Genomic DNA, 18,290 nt, shown 5'->3' with positions numbered 1-18,290 from the left:
CTTTACTATATTCAACTAAATTTTAGATTCTTCTTGACCTAATTGCCACCTAAAATTCTAGTCACTACCATAATAATTTGTTTTAAACTTTTGTTATCTTTTGACTATTAGCAACTTATTATGGTTTATTTCTATGTCGTAGAAATTATATAAGATCTTATTGATCTTCAATAGATGCATGATTTTGACATGAAATATTGTACATCAAACACATATTCCTTGATTAGTTCACAAAAACATTAGTAAAGGATAGACATCAGATGTTGACAAAGGCTTTAGGTTTAAAAGCCTTTGGCAAATAGCAAAATAGAAGTATTAAAGTAAGTAAGTAAAAAAAATAGATAAAATAACAATTTTAAGGACATTACTTTAGATAAGTTTTTGTAGTCAAAAGATTGGATTTTGTGATATAAAAAAGCCATCATATGGACCAACTACAAGATCAAAGATAAATAGATAAGATTAAATAGATAATATATATACTAAGAAATATCTAAAAGATAAGAAAGAATGTAAGTATATACCATAGAATATTCTTATAATAAATAATATTTTAAAGATATATTTTATAAATATTTTGATAAAATTAAAAGAAAGAATAGAAGTTGTCTATGAAGGCATTAACCACCATCTATTAGTAAAGAGTCTTAGAAATATTAGTTATCTTACTCTACATTTCTTTTTCTATGCAACCTTGGTAGAGCTAAGTATTGAGACTTTTAACTTCTTCTTTTTCATCAAATATGAAAACAATTTTTTTTAATAGAGAATTAAAAGAAAACATTTATATTGATAAGCTCCAAGGATTTGTGCAACAAATCAAAAAACACCTTGTATGTAAGTTGATTTTTTTTTTGTAAGAATGAAAATTGAATTACAACTAATTTCTTAAACTCCTATGACTTTGGACTTTAGATGAGGTAGTTTAAGAATAATTTGTATTCAAATTTGTATTTGAAAATTTCCAACAATTTTTAAAATTCTAAAATATGTTTGATTTTTTAAAAATATTTGGTATGATTTTTTTTTGATAATATCCATACTTTTTTAAAATTTACTCACCTTCATTCACAAAAGTGTGATAAATCCAATTGGAAACAAGCTTTTGATCGAAGTAAGTTTTACAGTCATTATTAAAACAAATCAAGGACCTTTAGATCGGATTACTATGTCTATTACCATTAGCTATCAAAATTTGAGTGCAAATGTTACAACTGATATCAAAAAGAACTTAATTCATCTTGCTCTTGGAGCTTGGAACTTCGATCTAGTAAAAAAGTGGCCATGGATTCTCCAAAATGCCCTTTAACAATTCATATACTAAAATCTTCTAAGCCATCTGCCGGCATTCCTAAGGAGCAGTGCCTGTGACAGTACGGTGTCGTGGATTTGTCATAATTGAATTGACATTCATGAACCCAATCTTCTCCATTTCACCTTCCAAGTCAAAAGTGAAGTACTCATCCATCCAGGGCTCCGTAGACTTCATTAGAGTAAATATTGCAGGTGGCAAATTCTGTACACCAATTTCAAAACAAGACACGAGACATCAAAATTCAACCGTTTAAACCTCACAAAGAATCAGAAGGTCCATTGTCGCCACAATCAACAGACAGAGGATCTTATGCAGTCAAACTTGGATTTTAACCAAATTCAATTTGCTTGAAGCTTCAGAATACTAGCAGATACAGTATGAGTGATACGGGATCCTTCCAACACTTGAAATCGGTCAAACAACTTTAAGTGCCACATTGGAAAGGATATACACACCTGAAGGACCTTCGATTTGGGCTGAAGTGATCGCACATCAACCAAGAAAAATTGGAAATGTCAATACAAACAACCAAAAGATTCTTACATTGTAAAAAGAGCAGTTTACTAATGGGAAATAGCTAAAATTGTATCAAAGATTGAAGATTTTGTCATACCGAGTTGTCAGTTAGCGACACGGTTCCTCCGGGTTTCAATAATCTGAGAGCCTCCTTCAGTAAACCTCTAATAGCATGTTGAGGACATTCATGAATCTATTTTCATATCAACCACAAACACTGAATGAATAAGGTGAGGGATTCAGCACCCGTCTGAACTATTGATCATATGGCTTACATGAATTAACATTGCACCTTACATCCAATTATCCTAAATTCCAGTATCAACAAATTATTTCACTTCTTACAAGACCTAACTTCACAAGCATAAATATCTACGCTGAGTACAGTAAACAATGTTTTGGAAATACCCCATCGACGAAATGACAAGACAACATAACACAAGTACAAATAGATGCGCATAAAAGATTACCACGAAGGCAAGCGAAACCACATCAAAAGATGAACTTGGCAAGCCCGTGCACTCTCCATTTGCATGTACCCAACTTATTGGTCTGCGTCTTCCAAGCCCGCTGGAGATCCTCTGTTTCTCCATGTATTGAGCCACAGCTAAAAAGTAGGGCGACAAATCTAGACCCTGAAGCCAAAGAATTGTGCCAATTTTGACTAGGAGGGTTATGGGTATACATTCCTACACCAGAAAGTTCACATTGACAGCACCAATATAGTTGAAAATCGTAAGTAAATTTCCCTCAAGTGAATGCTGTGCTCACAAATCACTACAGGCATCCCTATAGGTACTCACTGTGACATGAGCATCAGGAAACCAGTCAGCCAGTTCCCGTGTACTGTCGCCAATAGAGCAGCCGATATCAAGAACTGAAGAGACTCCTTGCCCACCGGAATACATCTGATGATGACTGCTGATTGCCTGCACAATACATTCTCAAGAACTTTGTAAAAACTGTTTTACAAATACTACGCAAAAGCATTCAAAATAAATCAGACGTTTACTTTAACAGCTCTCAAATACTCTCAAACACCAGACATTAGCATTAAATGTCCTCACGAATACCGATTTCGACATTTCGGACTTTAAATATGTAGGTTACCTGGAAAGCCACATTTCGCAAACATAATGTCCTTATTAATAAAACTTTCAGATAAAGGCACCAAAATTTGATTCTATGATTTTATTATTGCATTTGGTAAAAGTGCATTGAGTACAAGTCCGAAAATTTCTAAATACCGCACCTGCAACCAGGCGCTGCGCAGTACTTGAGTAGCCTCGGCCGCAGATTTAGCAGTAGGAGTAGTACGGAGCATCATGCTCAGTGTTGCCGGTGCAACCTCGCTGGCAGCCTGAAGGCAAAACATCACTTTCATCATCATTTACATTCTACATGCTAATGACCATCGGTTGCCTGCACCTCCCAAATTTAGAAACATAGCTTCTGCGGGTTCTACATAAATTATCAAAAGTCATAAGAGTATGCAAGAATTGTATCCCGCAAAAAGAAGGTATCACGGCCCTACCTCCCACGATAGATTGCCCTCCTCATAAGCATGAAACTCCTTTAAATAATCTGAGATGCAGGAAACCTTCTTTGTAAAAATTGTTTCTCTAGAAGGTCATCCATGTGGAATCAACTTCCAGTATAAAGATTTCGCTATTTATGATTTAAAGTAAAATAAATAAATAAATCTGACCTCAGGCCAGAGGCGGAAATTAATGATATAGAGAACTGACACTAAACTTACAATCAGGATACACCAGGGACTTGTTCTCAAGCAACTCCTTCTCCACATAAACATCTGACGCCAGAATTTCGTTCGCCATCCCCCTCCAGTCGACGCCATTTTTCTCGGCAGTCCTGCATTGCCACGAGCTCCGATAACCCCTACCTCCAGCGGACTAGAAAAAATATACACGTTTTTCCCGACAACTAAGACACAGTGAATTGGAAAAGACGGGAGGAGAAAGAACCTGATGAAGACCTGGCGGGCAACAAGCTTCATGACATCAAACAGGGGCTTAATGGCTATGAGCGAGCTGACGAAGCGTGAGAGAGGGTCATTGCCGGTATATCGAGGACGGTCCAGGTCTCCTTCAACATTAGACTGCAGAGGAGGGGGAAGAGGAGATGGGAGCGCACGCACTCGCACAGAAGCGGTGCGGATAGATTGTACGGCGGTAGTAGAGGAGAGAAATGAGAAGAAAGGGCGCGCTAACCCCTCCATAGCCACAAGTGAACAACTGCAACAGTAGACAGCTCTGTTAAGGCATGCGAGCGCTGGAGTGGAGGAAGGAATAGAATGCTGGGGCAATTATGTAATTAAAATACAGAGCACCACTGCGCATAATGGAAATTCAAGAACAGCAATGCATATCAATAACAAACAATCCACGACACACGACACAAGCGTCGCCGAGGAGAAGGACGCGGTCGAAGCTGCAATCCCGTCCACTCCAACGAAGAAGAAGATAGTGGAATGCCACGCTGGACATCTACCACTATACTGTCGTAACTCGTTGTTACCACCCATGATTCAGTTCGGTCAGAAAGTCTAATTTTAGTGCGTGGCCTATTCTAGTGTGACGAAAACGACAGTCATAGTGACGATGGAGGGACGGGATCCCGCCTCGTCTGCGTCTCCCATGTTGTAGCCGATGATCGTATCTTCCTCTCGCACGCAATACCACCATACAAGCTATCCCCCACGCTTACAATGCAGTGCGCTTGAAGGAAATCAACCGCTTGCCATCTCTTGAAATCCCGTGTTCTCCATCTCTAGTGCTCATTCTCTTCCTTGTTTACATGTCAATATTTAATTTTTCCTTGCGATGAACCCTGCCCTCAATCTCCTCTACCCTCCTCGCCAGTTCCATCGCTTCTCTCCTGTCTCCTGCGCCATGACTCCCCCTTTCCCCTCCAAACCCCTTGTTGATAAAGTTGTGATCGTCGGTGGCGGCCTCGGCGGTCTCTCTGCTGCCATCCAGCTCCGTAATGTTGGAATTGATGCCCAGGTAAGTTCATTCCGTTGTTTCAACACTATCTACCAATATAGAGTGATGCTCAAAGCAGTCGAACAAGTTCATCCAACAAAATTAAGTGCAATTTCGACGCATGTTGTGGTATGTCAGGTGTACGAAAGAGGGGGCAGACTTACTGGCGGTGAGGGAACGCTGATCTCCTTGTTTCCTAATGGGTGCAAGTGTCTTAACCAAGGAGATCCAAACGTTGTACAGAAGGTGGTGTTCCTTCATACCTGGTTTTGCAACACGAAAACTATTTCGCCCATCATTTGTTGAATGTGATAGCAGCTGCATGTACCTTTTTGTTTGGGCCAATCGTAATAAACTCCAACCTCCAGTTTCATCGAAATTGCTCAGTATAGAGGAATTTTATGTTCTGATTTTGTGAGCTGTCTCACATAATCTAGATTCGCGAAGCTGGTCGGTTAGACGCCCCAGCCATGATGATAAACCCATTTACTGGGGATCTACTGGGATCGTGGGAGCTCAGTGAACGTATGGAAAAGACATACGGGCAGCCTGTGGTTTCCGTTCTTTGGCGCCATGCCCTTGGTATTCTGTCAGATGCTTTACCCGATGAGTGCAAGCACTTCGGCCATGAATGTCAGGACGTGACTCAGGTTTTAGGCTCTTATCACAATTTCTTGTTTGTCATCTGTATACGAAAAGCACAAAAATTATCAGTTTACGTAGTCGCAACACCTTCCATCATTTCTAAAATTCATCTCATTGTTTGTAATCTGCCAACTTCATGACTCACGCAGGATGACGAAGGGGCCACGGTTCACTTCAAGAAAGACGATAAAACAGTTTTAGTCAAGGTATGCAGCACTTGGTGGCTACTGATTTTATATTGACTTCAGTTCCAGTTCCAGTTGACGTGGGTTCTTTGGCCGTACCTACTTCTATTCTTGTAGACAGGCTAAGCTTCCTGGTCACCGTTTTGTTTATCAGTCTATCGCTTTGTGTTAAATATTATTTCTGAAGTTTCCCAATGTCAAGGAAATGTTAAACCTTTTGTAATAATTCGTTTTTATCATGGATTTAGATTGCTTATGTCTTTGCCAAATTTCTGTACCTTTTTGGTGAAATTTGAGCATTTAATGATATAGCGTAATTTGTATTGTATAAAAAGGCTCCACTAGTGATCGGTGCCGATGGTATACGATCAGTTATTCGTTCAAAAACCTTTGGTGATATGACTCCTCGCGATAACGGACGTACGATGTGGCGCGCTGTGATTGATGCAAAATTGTGTAATCACCCGGTAAGCTTCTCATTCCACTTGCTTAATTAATGAATAGAAGAGGCATCATATGTTTAGTTCTTATACATCGAAAGTGACATTCTGGCATGTCCCTCCTATGGTATAGTCGTCACATACTACGTTTCTTAAAGTTTCAATGATTGGATATGGTGTATTGGTATGTTTTACATTGTATACTGGATTGAGTCGAGTTTCTTGAATTGGAATTTTAGTTCCTCTTTTTTACTATTCACAAGAGATAGTCTATTGAGATTGTGGTCAATTTCTTTAGGAAAGTGTTCTCATCGTGCTGATGTTAAGTTGTAACTGTATATGTAGGCCTTAAGAGTGGGCACAACTACTGCAGCTCAGAATGGAAGGACAATTTTTGTCGTCAATGGTGTTGGTGATAAACTCTATTGGGCATATAGCTTGACTGATGAGGCTACAGATGGACGAGCCCAAGTGAGATCAAAAACCTTAGAAGAGGCAAAACAAAGATTGAGACAAGAATTCCAGGGCTGGGATCTTGCTCTTCATATATTAGAGGTTGGACTTCTTGCTTCTGTACTTTTCAGTATCACATGTGGTCGTCTTCAATTCGTTATATTCCCCCTGAAGAGTATCTGACAGCATCCTACCATTACCATAAAATGTTGTTGAATAGCTTTGTTGCAATCTTCCTTGAATTGTTCCTTGTTGTTAGAATGTAGATGAAGTTAATCAAATAAATTATCAAATACTGTAGGCGACAGATCCTGAGTTGATTCTGGAGCGAAGGGTATTGGATCTTCCTGTGCTGACGAAATGGACTTTCGGCCGAGTTGCTGTCCTTGGAGGTACGTATAAGGAAGTTGACTTGACTTCATTGTTTTATATCAGCATTGTAGTGGTAATGAAACGTACCGGTCCTGTTCGTCGGATTGAATATTTTCTTAGATGCTTCACCTTAAGCACCGATTTCTGAACATTCAACTCATAAACGACAGAAGTCTAGTCTTATAAAGCAACAAATAAGTCACCTTTACGAGGTAGGCATTATTAACAAAACGATCGTACCAGCTACCTAGAGCAGCATGCATCGTTACAGAAACTATCCAGCCGTCGTCCTGATGGCTTAGACAATATCAAGTGCCGAGTTAGAGCTTCTCTGGGAATTATGGTAAATTTTTTAGCTTGTAAACAAACAATATTTTTGCAGACGCTGCACATGCTGTAACGCCGGCTTTGGGACAAGGGGCCAATCTGGCGTTTGAGGATGGTTTGGAACTCGCTATTCAACTTTCATCAGCTTCAGATTTGAGGTCTCTTCTTCACATAGCTGTGATAAACATGTTGCATGAATAAGCTGATTCGCTCTGTTATTTCTTTTATATTTGGTCCCATTCTTTAATGTGTTGTGACGATTCCAATTTATCGAAATTTCCAAGTGTCTCCTCGAGGATGGTAGATTTATCTCCTATATGGGAAAGGTGCTGAATTTTTCTATGGATGTGAAGCAGAGTACTTGAAAAGCAACAAACTACATCGTTATAATACCTCGTTTTCATTTGTTTTTGAACAGCTCTGCGTTAAAAGCATACGAGCATCGACGTATACCACGTGCACAGATTGTATCTGCGAAAACTCAGGCAACTGGCGCTGCACATCCTCAAAGTTTCTATGACTGGCTGTACAAAGAAATACCATCATACTCTCGGGATCCAGTTTTACATGACTGATTTTGAGATAGGCGAGGAAGCTTATGATCGTGAAATGTCTACATGTCCATTGCTTTGTAAGAATTATTTTAAATGTGTAGTGGATGTATCTATTAGCGAGGTTGATTGATTCTGAGCAGGTTTGTAAAGTTGATATGGAATGTGCCATCATGTATTGTTATGCTACATTTAACAAGGCTACAAGATATTCTTTGAGAGAGTATCATGAAACAATGAAGTCTTGCTATGGAATCAAGGCTACTTCACGAGAAACAAGTGCACGTCCAGCAACGAGTGTCGCTGCATAATTGAGCCATACCAAGGCCCATCCCATGCCGAGGAATATCCCCTCCCTCCTGCCTCACAACTCTGTCATTGTGCCTTTCAAGCTTTTTCTGATTACCTGCAGATATAACTTTCTGATGTTGTCCTCAATTTTTGATATATTTAATTCTTGGAGACTGTTGTATGTATATTAGGAAAGTATCCAGATTTTGAATGAGAAATTTAATGTGGGTAAATTCGATTTCAATTTCAGATTTCATTAGCATTAGAGAGAGTGAGATTGATGCAATATTACTTCAACCTTGAGTTAAAGGGAGGGTAATTTTGAAAAAGCCTATGATGACATATGTGAACCAAATAATTTAAATTCATGTTAACATTCGTAGACAATTTAACATAGTTAAGTTAGTGGTTATTCTCTCAAAACAGCTTATCTGTTAACCGAAATTCAAGGTGCCGCACTCTAAATACAACCAAAAATGAAAAAGTTGATGTTGATATTAGATTAATTTTATACATCTTAAAAATCAACATCTAAATTATTTATCTGTAGAATTACAAAGATGGTTAGTTTAGTTGGACAAGATACTTTAACACAAGAACATTTATATATCATTGAAAAATATATGTATTTATCACATATAAAAGATAATTTCTAGTATGCAAGTTTCAGTGGTAATAAATTCAACTTACGAAATTTATTCTAAAATTAAACTTTTCTAAAAGTAGTTTTGGATTTAAAGTAATGCAACACTGTCGCCACAAGTATTACACTTTCATTAACATTTTTCACAGAAAAGAATAGATTCCGTGACTTTGGGTAAATGCTTTAAAAAGAAAAATCAACAAAAAAAAAATTAGACAATTGTTCTGCTATTTATGAAATATTCCAATTCGTGAATGGCAATAAAAAAATATATAATTGAATGCATAAAAATATACGAAAAAAGAAGGTGTAAAAATATATTATGGTTGAAATAATCACAATAATATTTATGAAATTATATATATATATATATATATATATATATATGTTTAATATATACATTTTAATATATTAAAAAAACAAATTGAAAAACTACAGATTAATGATATAATTCAAAGAAGTGGTAATTTGAATAAATCGGTAGCTACAATGAAAGGTGATCATTCTCTTTTGCTTAAAAATTTTATTTGAAAAATACAATTCAGAATTTATTTTCTGCATATTAATACTTAAATTAAAATTATTATCTTCAGTTTTAAATTTTAAATTTATTTTTTTTATAAATAGAATACTTTCGATTTCTAAAATCTAGCCTTGATATATATATATATATATATATATATATTAATATGTATACACATAAGCATTTGATGTCAATTTTTTTTAATTTATTAATATATCAATATTCAAAGATTTGTGGGTATATTGATTAAATTTAAGTATATTTAAAAATTGTGAATATGGAATATTTTATTTATATGGAATATAAATTGTGAATATAGAATATGAAATATTTTGTGAGAAGTTATATGATTGTAATTAGATTAAGTAAGGGTAATAAAAATTGATATTACAGGTTGGAATTTATTTTGATAAAATGTAGGAATCCGTGAATTTTTGTGTATCGATGTGAAAATAAAAAGTAGGGAAAAGAGAGCACGAAGCTTGCAACAGGAAGCTATGGAAGGCAGACCATCAAGAAGTAGAAAGAAGAGAGAGAGAGAGAGAGAGAGAGAGAAAGAGTAGGTCGGAAACAGCGATGAAAACGGCACACGAATGAGGGTGTTGATGATGTGGATGGAGATGAGGGTGGGGGGATAATATCATCTTGGAAGGGAGGGGGCACCTGCAAGGGGGTGGAACGGAATAATACCATCTTGGAAGGCAGGCGTTCAGGCAAGGGTGGACGGAATGGGGGCACGTGCTGCCCTGCCCTGCCCTGGCCTCGCCCTCCCTGTGAGGCGTGATTGGGGTTCCCGGTTGAAGGAGTTGATGATCGTCGTCGTCCAGCGAAGCCACCGTCTGTCCGTCCCACGGGGGGGGGGGATGAGCTGACGTGGCCCAGAACCATTCGACGTCGCCCTTAAGCGTCACCCCCCACACTTCTGCCTTTCTCCGATGGCTGATGGTTTTCTACAGTTAGCTGATGCCCGCCTGGTGCTCCTCTTATCGTCTTTGCGGAGGTGGTTTTCGGGTTTAGGTGCAGGTGGTGTTGATCCTGGGCCGTGTGCTGGATTGTGGCTGCGTCGTGGCCTGGTGCTAAGTGGGGATTATGGCTAGAGCTGCAGGCATTGGAGTAGCGGCGGGGGTATCGACCTCGGCGGCTCTCGCGTCGTTGCTTGTTCCGTCTGTTGCGTCTCACTCCCTTGATGGCAGCGTTCAGAGAGCGCAGCTTCGGCCGCTTCACTTGCGGTTTCTTCTGTCGGCCAATTGTTGTTTGTCTCGGCAGAGAATGTCGAAATTGCAGAGTTTCGCTCCATCGGGTCTCTATAGCCCCTCTGATTCGCCGGCGTATCTGAATTCTGCTCTTTCTCGGACTTCGGGGCCTTTACAATTAGGTCTGTCATTTTCGCAAGGATCGGCTCGGCCTGAAATTAATCGGCAGGTGTGTGGAGCTGCGAGGGGCATGGCAGCAGGTTCGGGGAGCGACCTGGAATTATGGATCAAGAAGAAGAATTCCTCTGAACCTGTGGTCGTATATTCCAAAACTTATTGCCCGTACGTCTTGTCTATGCTCTATCCACCTAATTCAATGCACGCGGGAGTGAACTATTTTTTACTTGATTCTTTGATTTTCATAGCCAATGATAGTAGTCACTGGTATATTTTTTCATATTACAACTCTATTCTACATTTCCGGGGAAGGGATTGGTTCTGCAAAAATGTGTACAGAGAAGTATATGAGTGAACTAGCTGAGTTAACATCTTCTGAGTTTGAGTGAATTCTCTAAGTAACATCCAGTACTTTAAGCTCGCTATTCTTGTCTCGAACTCTTGTTGCAATTGATGTCGTTGCGAGTTTCGAATCTTTCTCAGCAGCATGCATTATAAATTAGTTGTATATGAACATGAAAATGGAATCCTTGAACTTGAGACGGGCTGAAGAATTTTGTGCTACACACGATAATGAGGATTTCAAATTCAGATGGTCTCTCAAGCATCTCTGAAACTTTAGTAAATTCTACTGTCATCAACGTTTTGGTTGTGGAGAGTAAAAAATGAGCACAAGTTCTTTATTAATTTTACCTTGTATTGCATGTTGTCCTATGACCTTTTTAGTTATTTTATTTGGCAATATCTGCTTTCCAATGTTCAGTGCTCATTGCCAATCAGGATACTGTTGAATCTTTATGTATTTTTGCAAGGTTATGGTTTCTGGTCTGTTGCTAATGCTCCCGCGCAAGTACAGGTATTGCATGCGCGTGAAGAAGCTTTTTAGCACTCTGGGCTACGATTTTGAAGTAATTGAACTTGATGCAGGCGGTAAGCGACTAACAGAAATTTGATCAAAGAGGCAGTTTATAAGTTCAGATAAGAGCAATACTTATCCGACAATACTTGCTCTTATCTGAACGACTAGTTGTTTTCTTAGCGTGTAATTTCAGTGTAGAGATGTCGTGACTCTTCCACATGGACGCATGAGTTTCTGATTTTCAACTCCGTTATGCTGCAAACTCCTAAAAATCCTATTTGCAGTTCTCAGATACTTGTGCGTGACTTAAGCGTTTACTAGTGTTGCCCCTTCGGTCATATATTTATTGTTCCTGCAATCAGATTTAAACTAATATAAAATAAGGGATCTTCCATGCGAATGTGGTTTGTTTCAGGGCAACTTGGTTTACAAGATGCGTTGGAGCGAGTTAGTGGGCAATACACTGTTCCGAACGTTTTCATTGGTAAGACGCAAGATTAGTTGCAGAAGCATTCATGCATTTTCTTGCATAGTTCAAATTGTATCATTAGGTTTGAAGTGCCGTTTAGCGTGAGCTCAGTATTTGAATAAACTCCCAAAGGCTCGAGACACAACTAGTCGTTCAGATAAGAGCAAGTATTGTCGGAAAAGACTTCTGCCTTGCAATTTTGGTTTACGTTGGAAATGTTCTGTTAAGTTTTTCTTCCAGGAAGAAATAACAATATTTTGCAATGATTAGAGCTATCTTCTATCACCAGGTTCCATTATAATCATAAGAGTTATGATAGAAAATTTCTGTGACTTCACTGACTGTACTTTCATTGCTTGCGAATGGTTATTCCTTATGTATTTTGTTGATGGTTATGGTGATTTATCGTTGCTTCTCCTCATATAATATTCTCACCTAATAAACGCTGTGTCTTGGCAGGTGGGAAACATATTGGTGGCTGTGATGGTAATTTTTTATTCGGTTTTTGAGCTTTAGTTATCTTTTTTGTAATACCTTTGGTACTTCGCAGCCTTTTTTGATTTGGTACCGTGTGCGCAATTATGACCTTTTTTGTTGTCGATGCTTGGAGCCTGCCGATATGGTCGTTGCTTATGTTTTTGGCGCTTCCGTCTGTTGAATTAAGCGCCGTGATTTTGTTGTTAGGGAAGACTTCTGGCACTAATAAACATCACTTGCTGCAGACACGGTGGCCTTGCATTCTAAAGGCCAGCTGGAGCCCTTGCTTCAGGCAGCTGGTGCAAACAGGAGTTGACAGGTGGATTATTTTTGGCGGTTTTTCTTTTTGGAACTGTGAGTCTTCGGTGAATACGTTTTCGTATGCCATCACATACGGAACTATTATTCAAGAAGCTTGGAAGGGTGTCATAATTCTCCTTTGTGTGCGCCTTTACTCTCGGTGCGACGAGTTAATTAGCTGTCCATATACCTGAGTCCTCATTTCATGTTATTCATCCGATATGTATCATCTTGTCCGTTATTATTCCTTTTTTGTGCTGATGGATTAATTTTCTTATTTTATTTCGTATGCTTCTTCAGATTTGTATTGTTTAGAACTGACACAGTTCAGAATGACATATACTGTAGAATCTACAGTCAAAGATGATTTTCCTTTCTTATTTTTTAGAGTCGCTGAACAGTGGGTTCTTGTATGCTATAGTAGGACGTCTTAGTTGTGTAGATGTCGTTTCCAGGTCAAGGAAATTCAGTAAATCTGAGGAAGAACTTTTGGCATTTATGTTCTAAAAAAGGGAAGAGCATGAACTTGTTAGCTCAATGATCACATTACTTGAATCTTTTATGCTTTACTCGGTTTCCTATGCTTCTTATTTAGTCAGGCAAAGGTGAGGAATTTCCGCGTGTAGTATATACAAAACTTGACTCGGCAGTTCTGTAAGTTCTCGTGAGACTTCTCTAACCTCGAGGAACTGAGGAGCTGAAAACAAAGTGTGTTTCACCTTCTTATGGCTACATTTCCCTTAGGTTACTATTCCAAATTTTCCTTCGTACATTACGATCACAACGAAATCTCTGCTAGAAGTCCGAACACACGACAAGATATTTAAAGATCTGTAAAATCGTAAGGATTTGTTGACAGGTGGGTTTCGGAACTCACGTAGTCTTCTTAATCTAATTCAGATTTCCGAGGTGAAAATTGATACTAAGTTTCAAATTCTGATGGCTTATGTCGAATAAGAAAATTCCTCAATATAATATAGCTAACGAAATGCAATTTTACAGCATAAACATAAAATTATTGTACTCGTGAAATATGTAGGTATTATTCTCTCATCATTTCTCTAATGATAGAACTGAACCGGAATGATCATATAATCTAATTTGTGAATATATTATAATCTGTCATGTTCTCTACTTGCATGTGCACGCAAGGATCAATCAGCTGCAGCACTGGGTTGGCTTCGTGATTTGGTGGTCAGAGGTTGAACATAACTTTGATAGCATTGCCTCCGTTGGCACTCATTTCAAAGGCATCTTTGATGTCTTGCTCTGTGAACTTGTATCTGTTTGTGATGAGGGGTTTCACGTCCACTCGACCACTGCTTATTAAATCCAAGCACACCGGATATGTGTTACGGTACCGAAAAACACCCAAAATGTCCACCTCCCTGCAAAGCCGCATTAAGTCAGTCTTATACATTCACACATGGATGCGAATGAAACCAAATCATTGTATATGCCTCCGAGAGAATCCTAAATAGACATGTCCCAAGCCGTCGATTGTGGATCAATTCCCAACAAAGCTTAAAAGTTGTGCAGATGGATGGAATTGGTTACCGGGAAATTGCAGGGGTGATTGGCAACGACATCGTTGTCTCTCGCATGCCCACTGCGCAGACACGGCCAGCTGAACGAGTTACTTCCAAGCATGTGGTCAAGCTTTTTGTCGTTCCGACGCAGTCACACGATACATCTATCGGTCCACCCATTTTCTTCTTTATTTCTTCAATTTCCTTCATCATGTCCTGCTCATCACGTATCCCAGAGAAAATACTGTATTAGACCGTAACTAAGTGAGTGTAGCAAGGACACTGGAGATCCTGCTACTGCCAGTTCCAATAGCTCACACGTGGGATTTGTTAGAAACTCTACCTCTTCCTTTTTCGATACTAGCACGGTTTCATCGGCGCCCATTTCCATGGCCGATGATAATCGTTCCGCATGAGTATCTGCAACAATGATCCGGGGACTTCCAAATGCTCTGGCTACGAGCAATGTGACCAAACCAATGGCACCGCCACCGATTATTAAAACACGGGTTTCAGGGCCAATATTTGCACGGCGACAAGTATGAACTCCAACACTCAAAGGCTCACACATCGCACCCTCTTCTAATGACACCTTCTCTGGAAGCTTGAAGCATAATTCTGCTGGATGCACTACCTGATCGGCCAGGGAACCATGCACCGGAGGTGTTGCGAAGAATGACATCTCTGGGCAAAGATTGTAAAGCCCTTCCCTGCAAAATGAGCACTTCCAGCAAGGAATACCTGGCTCTAGTGCAACACGGTCTCCGGGAACCAAGTGATTCACGTCTTTTCCAACTTCTTCTACAACTCCAGCACTTTCATGGCCGATTACCATGGGCTTTTTCACCTCATAGGCTCCTATTTTCAAATGCTGATACCACAAAATCCTCATAATGTTACCATCCAAGTTTCGCTGGACTTGCAACATCAATCCATGCTATTAAATAGACCACAAAAAATTACTGCTTCCGAGTGGAGAAGTCCATTCTTTACCTTGAGATAATGGACATCACTACCACAGATGCCAACCGCCTTGATGCGCACTCTCACTTGCTGAGGACCTGTAGAATGCAGTTTTCTTCATTACCGAATAATTCCTTCCACTTGATCAATTCTCTATTCAGCTCTAGGATGCACACACAAGGAGGAACATATACCTAAAGATTCTGGCAGCTTGTACGGTTCAAGCCTCAAATCGTTTACGCCGCAGATGTAAGCACCTCGATTAACCTGCTCCGCGGTGGAACTCTTGTGATCCTTACTCGTGCTCATCCTTGGTGTCATTTTGATGTATTAGCTCTGTCTGATCCTACATATAATGAAGAATTTTGAGAACATTCCAACACTTTCAAACGATGACCAAAAACATTGAGATTACCTCAATCAGTCCAGAAGGACTAGAGGATTAAGTATGATGAATCAATGCTAATCTATCACAGTGGCATCTATGTCACATCACAAACTGGCGTATCCTTGAGTTTTGATAGTGAAGGATCGGTCATTACAATTTGCAGATGATCTATATTAAATGAAGTGAAACTGAACTTCAACAGCAATGTTGGCTGGCTATTCAACCACACCGATAAACCGGGGGCATGATGTAGGGATTCGGCGCTAAGAAGCCAGGAAGTCGGCAAGGAACTTAACTGGACTACTGCAGTCACAACTGATAATTGCTGTACCTATCTCACATCGAATCCTCCATTCGATGTGAGGATTATCTATGTGGTGTCAGTAAACCTATCGAACAAGCATCTTCACTAGTGCAGAGATGAAACATTATCGGACCATTACTAACTGATGTATACATCAAATTAAGCTTGCAGAATAATAAGACGTCTAAAAAGTGGCACAGATGAGCCGGAAAAATCACACCATGAAGCAAAAACAAGTTTTTTTTACCGCCTCACCTCCAGAAGAGCTCCGTGTCCACTCTCTAAAACTGGCGAATTATGCACTCAAGCTGCAACACGGGTGATGAGAAGATGGCGAGAATTTGTTTCAGAACTCACCTAGACATGCTCTCGTATTAATACTTGCAGTTTGCAACCGGGAGACTGAAGCAGTGGGAGAACGTACCATCCATGTGGGGGGATCGGATCGATAGGCAGGGGTAGCTGAGGGGGAGGTGCATGATGAAGGCAGGATGAAGGCATTGCCCCAGTCATGCAGTGGGAAGGTAGGCAGGGGTACATGGACGGAGTGGGGGGGGGGGGGGGGACGAGGAGGAGGAGCCTTGACGAGAGAATACTTTGGCAGGCTGCATGCGGAGGTGGCAGCCAAGTGTTGCTGATGTGGCAAGGCGATGCAGATGGCACCTGGTTTCTCTTTGCCGTCGTACTGGGGACCGCTTCACGGTGTCCGGCGCCTGGAAACACGCCCGTCACCTGCTCGCAACCCACCTCATGAAAGCGGGTCATGCACGGTTGGCGGGCGTCGGGAACCATTACCTGCCAAAGTTACATCCAACATTGTGCCCATTGTTGGCACCAGCAGGCCGGGCTCGTGGAGGCAGTTGCAACGGTATGGATGGATGAATATGTGCCTTGATAAAGTTCGTAAAAGAGATGGATGAATCGTTGGGAACACTTGGCCTTTCACTCTGTAGGAAAGCAGTTTTTACATCCATGTGACACAATTTTCAATTCTTTTAAGCTGCTATTGATATCATGGCTCTAATGGTTGCCCATTTTTCTACTCATGCAAAAGTTTCTTCATAGTCAATTCCTTCCTTTAGTTCATAGCCTCTTGCCATTAGTTTAACTTTGTATTTTTGTAGTGATCTATTAATATTTAATTTAGTCTTAAAAATCCATTTTTTATATATCGTAGATTTCTTTCAAAGAAGATATGTTAGATTCTATGTTTTATTTTTGTAAATAGATTTCATTTCTTCTTGCATAGCTTACATTCATCCTTGATATTTTTGTCATAGATAAATGCCATCTTCTCATCTAAAAGTGGATAATAATTAAGAGTTTAAGGTAGAAGAAGTTTTAGATTCAAAGTGGTATTAAAATAGGTTGGAATATCTTGTTCATTCGAGCAGATATGATATTAGTAAACATATATAGGAGTGAACAAAGAATCTTACAAATATAGTAAACGACATTGAAGCTTTTTATTGATGATATCCATCAAAATTAAGATAAAAAATAGCAAGTTTGATGAAAGATGATGACCACCCCTCATTGAACTCGTCTTTAGAAAGAAAGATAATATCATAGATGTACATATTTATTCCAATAATTACTTATATGATTAAGCAGAAGTAGATAAAAATAAATTAATTTCATAATATCTTTTAGAAAGCTTCTTAGAACTTCATAGACGTGGTTTTAATTTTACATGTGTTTGTAGTTGCTTAATAAGTTAGAAACTTAGTCAACAAGTTAACCACATGTGACATGTATTAATAGTTTGTAGAAAAAGCTAACTATGTGGTGCACATTTAAAAACTTCTTTTGCAAAATAAAATACACAGTTTGCAAAGTCAACACATATTGAAAGTCATATAGAACATTATCATATAGCTCCTAGTTAGATAGTATATATAGAGGCAAAAGTAAAGCCTTCTTCATTTTTGTCAATGTTTTTTTAGTTCTTAGTCTTGTTTCAAAACTTCTTAGTTTTTTTGTCTTTAGCAATAGCCATTTTAATTTAATATTATATTATATTTAAGTGATTATTTTGCAATATCTTATGTCAAAGAATTAATAATCATTCCAAGCAATGACAAGAAATATATTTCAATTAATACTATTATATCAATCAAATAATCTTTTTCAGCTTTATAGCCAAAACAATTCCTCATAGTTTTCTTTTGACTTACAAATATGTATGTTGATAAATACTTAAAATTTTAGCTCCAAATCAAATTAATTTTTTTTTTTATATTTAAATTATCTTGATTAATAATCTATCTAATAGAAATTAGATTAATATCTATAATAAGTATTATTTATCTATTATATTTATAATTAATTCTTCTTAAATAGAAAGTATTAATAGTAATATCTT

The 18,290-nt window shown here is 38.7% G+C and overlaps 4 protein-coding genes across 6 annotated transcripts; 2 read left to right on the top strand and 2 right to left on the bottom strand.

Annotated features, from left to right (window-relative positions):
• Positions 1–1,220: 1,220 nt before the first annotated feature.
• Positions 1,221–4,694, bottom strand: LOC112280064 (uncharacterized). 2 transcript variants are annotated; one of them, XM_024515033.2, is made up of 10 exons: positions 4,559–4,694; positions 3,817–4,086; positions 3,591–3,703; positions 3,366–3,415; positions 3,084–3,191; positions 2,635–2,760; positions 2,302–2,466; positions 1,929–2,024; positions 1,771–1,791; positions 1,221–1,516 (listed from the first exon to the last, which is right to left on the bottom strand). In XM_024515033.2, exons 1-10 carry the CDS (start codon positions 4,630–4,632, stop codon positions 1,352–1,354), a joined length of 1,188 nt encoding a protein of 395 aa, XP_024370801.2. In that variant the 5' UTR covers positions 4,633–4,694; the 3' UTR covers positions 1,221–1,351. The 2 variants fall into 2 exon arrangements, with proteins under 2 accessions (XP_024370801.2, XP_024370802.2); XM_024515034.2 differs by lacking the exon at positions 1,771–1,791.
• Positions 4,577–8,046, top strand: LOC112280063 (uncharacterized). Its single transcript, XM_024515032.3, has 9 exons — positions 4,577–4,857; positions 4,975–5,082; positions 5,274–5,486; positions 5,631–5,687; positions 6,002–6,133; positions 6,452–6,661; positions 6,861–6,951; positions 7,314–7,416; positions 7,677–8,046. The coding sequence occupies exons 1-9, from the start codon at positions 4,675–4,677 to the stop codon at positions 7,831–7,833; spliced, it is 1,254 nt and encodes a 417-aa protein (XP_024370800.1). The 5' UTR covers positions 4,577–4,674; the 3' UTR covers positions 7,834–8,046.
• A 2,217-nt stretch (positions 8,047–10,263) lies between these two features.
• On the top strand, positions 10,264–13,018 carry LOC112280307 (monothiol glutaredoxin-S12, chloroplastic). The gene is made up of 5 exons (XM_024515649.3): positions 10,264–10,801; positions 11,493–11,566; positions 11,911–11,979; positions 12,424–12,450; positions 12,687–13,018. Exons 1-5 carry the CDS (start codon positions 10,356–10,358, stop codon positions 12,755–12,757), a joined length of 687 nt encoding a protein of 228 aa, XP_024371417.1. The 5' UTR covers positions 10,264–10,355; the 3' UTR covers positions 12,758–13,018.
• Positions 13,019–13,563: 545 nt separating this feature from the next.
• Positions 13,564–16,312, bottom strand: LOC112280306 (sorbitol dehydrogenase). 2 transcript variants are annotated; one of them, XM_024515648.2, is made up of 6 exons: positions 16,181–16,312; positions 15,428–15,579; positions 15,264–15,331; positions 14,614–15,141; positions 14,299–14,486; positions 13,564–14,129 (listed from the first exon to the last, which is right to left on the bottom strand). In XM_024515648.2, exons 2-6 carry the CDS (start codon positions 15,552–15,554, stop codon positions 13,937–13,939), a joined length of 1,104 nt encoding a protein of 367 aa, XP_024371416.1. In that variant the 5' UTR covers positions 15,555–15,579; positions 16,181–16,312; the 3' UTR covers positions 13,564–13,936. The 2 variants fall into 2 exon arrangements, with proteins under 2 accessions (XP_024371416.1, XP_024371415.1); XM_024515647.2 differs by having other exon boundaries at positions 15,428–15,573; positions 16,181–16,288.
• Between the last annotated feature and the right edge of the window lie 1,978 nt (positions 16,313–18,290).

This window comes from Physcomitrium patens, chromosome 3 (genome assembly GCF_059467195.1).
Source record: "Physcomitrium patens ecotype Gransden chromosome 3, ASM5946719v1, whole genome shotgun sequence".
NCBI classification, from domain to species: domain Eukaryota; kingdom Viridiplantae; phylum Streptophyta; class Bryopsida; order Funariales; family Funariaceae; genus Physcomitrium; species Physcomitrium patens.
This window is presented reverse-complemented; position numbering and strand designations above follow the sequence as displayed.

What these genes read in the sequence shown, in the direction of transcription:
- LOC112280064 (XM_024515033.2), bottom strand. Translation starts at nt 4,632, where the DNA reads ATGAGCACTAGAGATGGAGAACACGGGATTTCAAGAGATGGCAAGCGG. An exon ending in AGGGCAATCTATCGTGGGAG is followed by an intron (nt 3,192 to 3,365) that starts GTAGGGCCGTGA and finishes TTTTGCCTTCAG; the next exon opens with GCTGCCAGCGAGGTTGCACC. An exon ending in TTCCTGATGCTCATGTCACA is followed by an intron (nt 2,467 to 2,634) that starts GTGAGTACCTAT and finishes CTTTGGCTTCAG; the next exon opens with GGTCTAGATTTGTCGCCCTA.
- LOC112280063 (XM_024515032.3), top strand. Translation starts at nt 4,675, where the DNA reads ATGAACCCTGCCCTCAATCTCCTCTACCCTCCTCGCCAGTTCCATCGC. An exon ending in CAAAATTGTGTAATCACCCG is followed by an intron (nt 6,134 to 6,451) that starts GTAAGCTTCTCA and finishes CTGTATATGTAG; the next exon opens with GCCTTAAGAGTGGGCACAAC. An exon ending in CCGAGTTGCTGTCCTTGGAG is followed by an intron (nt 6,952 to 7,313) that starts GTACGTATAAGG and finishes ATATTTTTGCAG; the next exon opens with ACGCTGCACATGCTGTAACG.
- LOC112280307 (XM_024515649.3), top strand. Translation starts at nt 10,356, where the DNA reads ATGGCTAGAGCTGCAGGCATTGGAGTAGCGGCGGGGGTATCGACCTCG. An exon ending in AATTGAACTTGATGCAGGCG is followed by an intron (nt 11,567 to 11,910) that starts GTAAGCGACTAA and finishes GGTTTGTTTCAG; the next exon opens with GGCAACTTGGTTTACAAGAT. An exon ending in ACATATTGGTGGCTGTGATG is followed by an intron (nt 12,451 to 12,686) that starts GTAATTTTTTAT and finishes CACTTGCTGCAG; the next exon opens with ACACGGTGGCCTTGCATTCT.
- LOC112280306 (XM_024515648.2), bottom strand. Translation starts at nt 15,554, where the DNA reads ATGACACCAAGGATGAGCACGAGTAAGGATCACAAGAGTTCCACCGCG. An exon ending in CAAGCTGCCAGAATCTTTAG is followed by an intron (nt 15,332 to 15,427) that starts GTATATGTTCCT and finishes TGCATTCTACAG; the next exon opens with GTCCTCAGCAAGTGAGAGTG. An exon ending in GTGATGTCCATTATCTCAAG is followed by an intron (nt 15,142 to 15,263) that starts GTAAAGAATGGA and finishes TTGTGGTATCAG; the next exon opens with CATTTGAAAATAGGAGCCTA.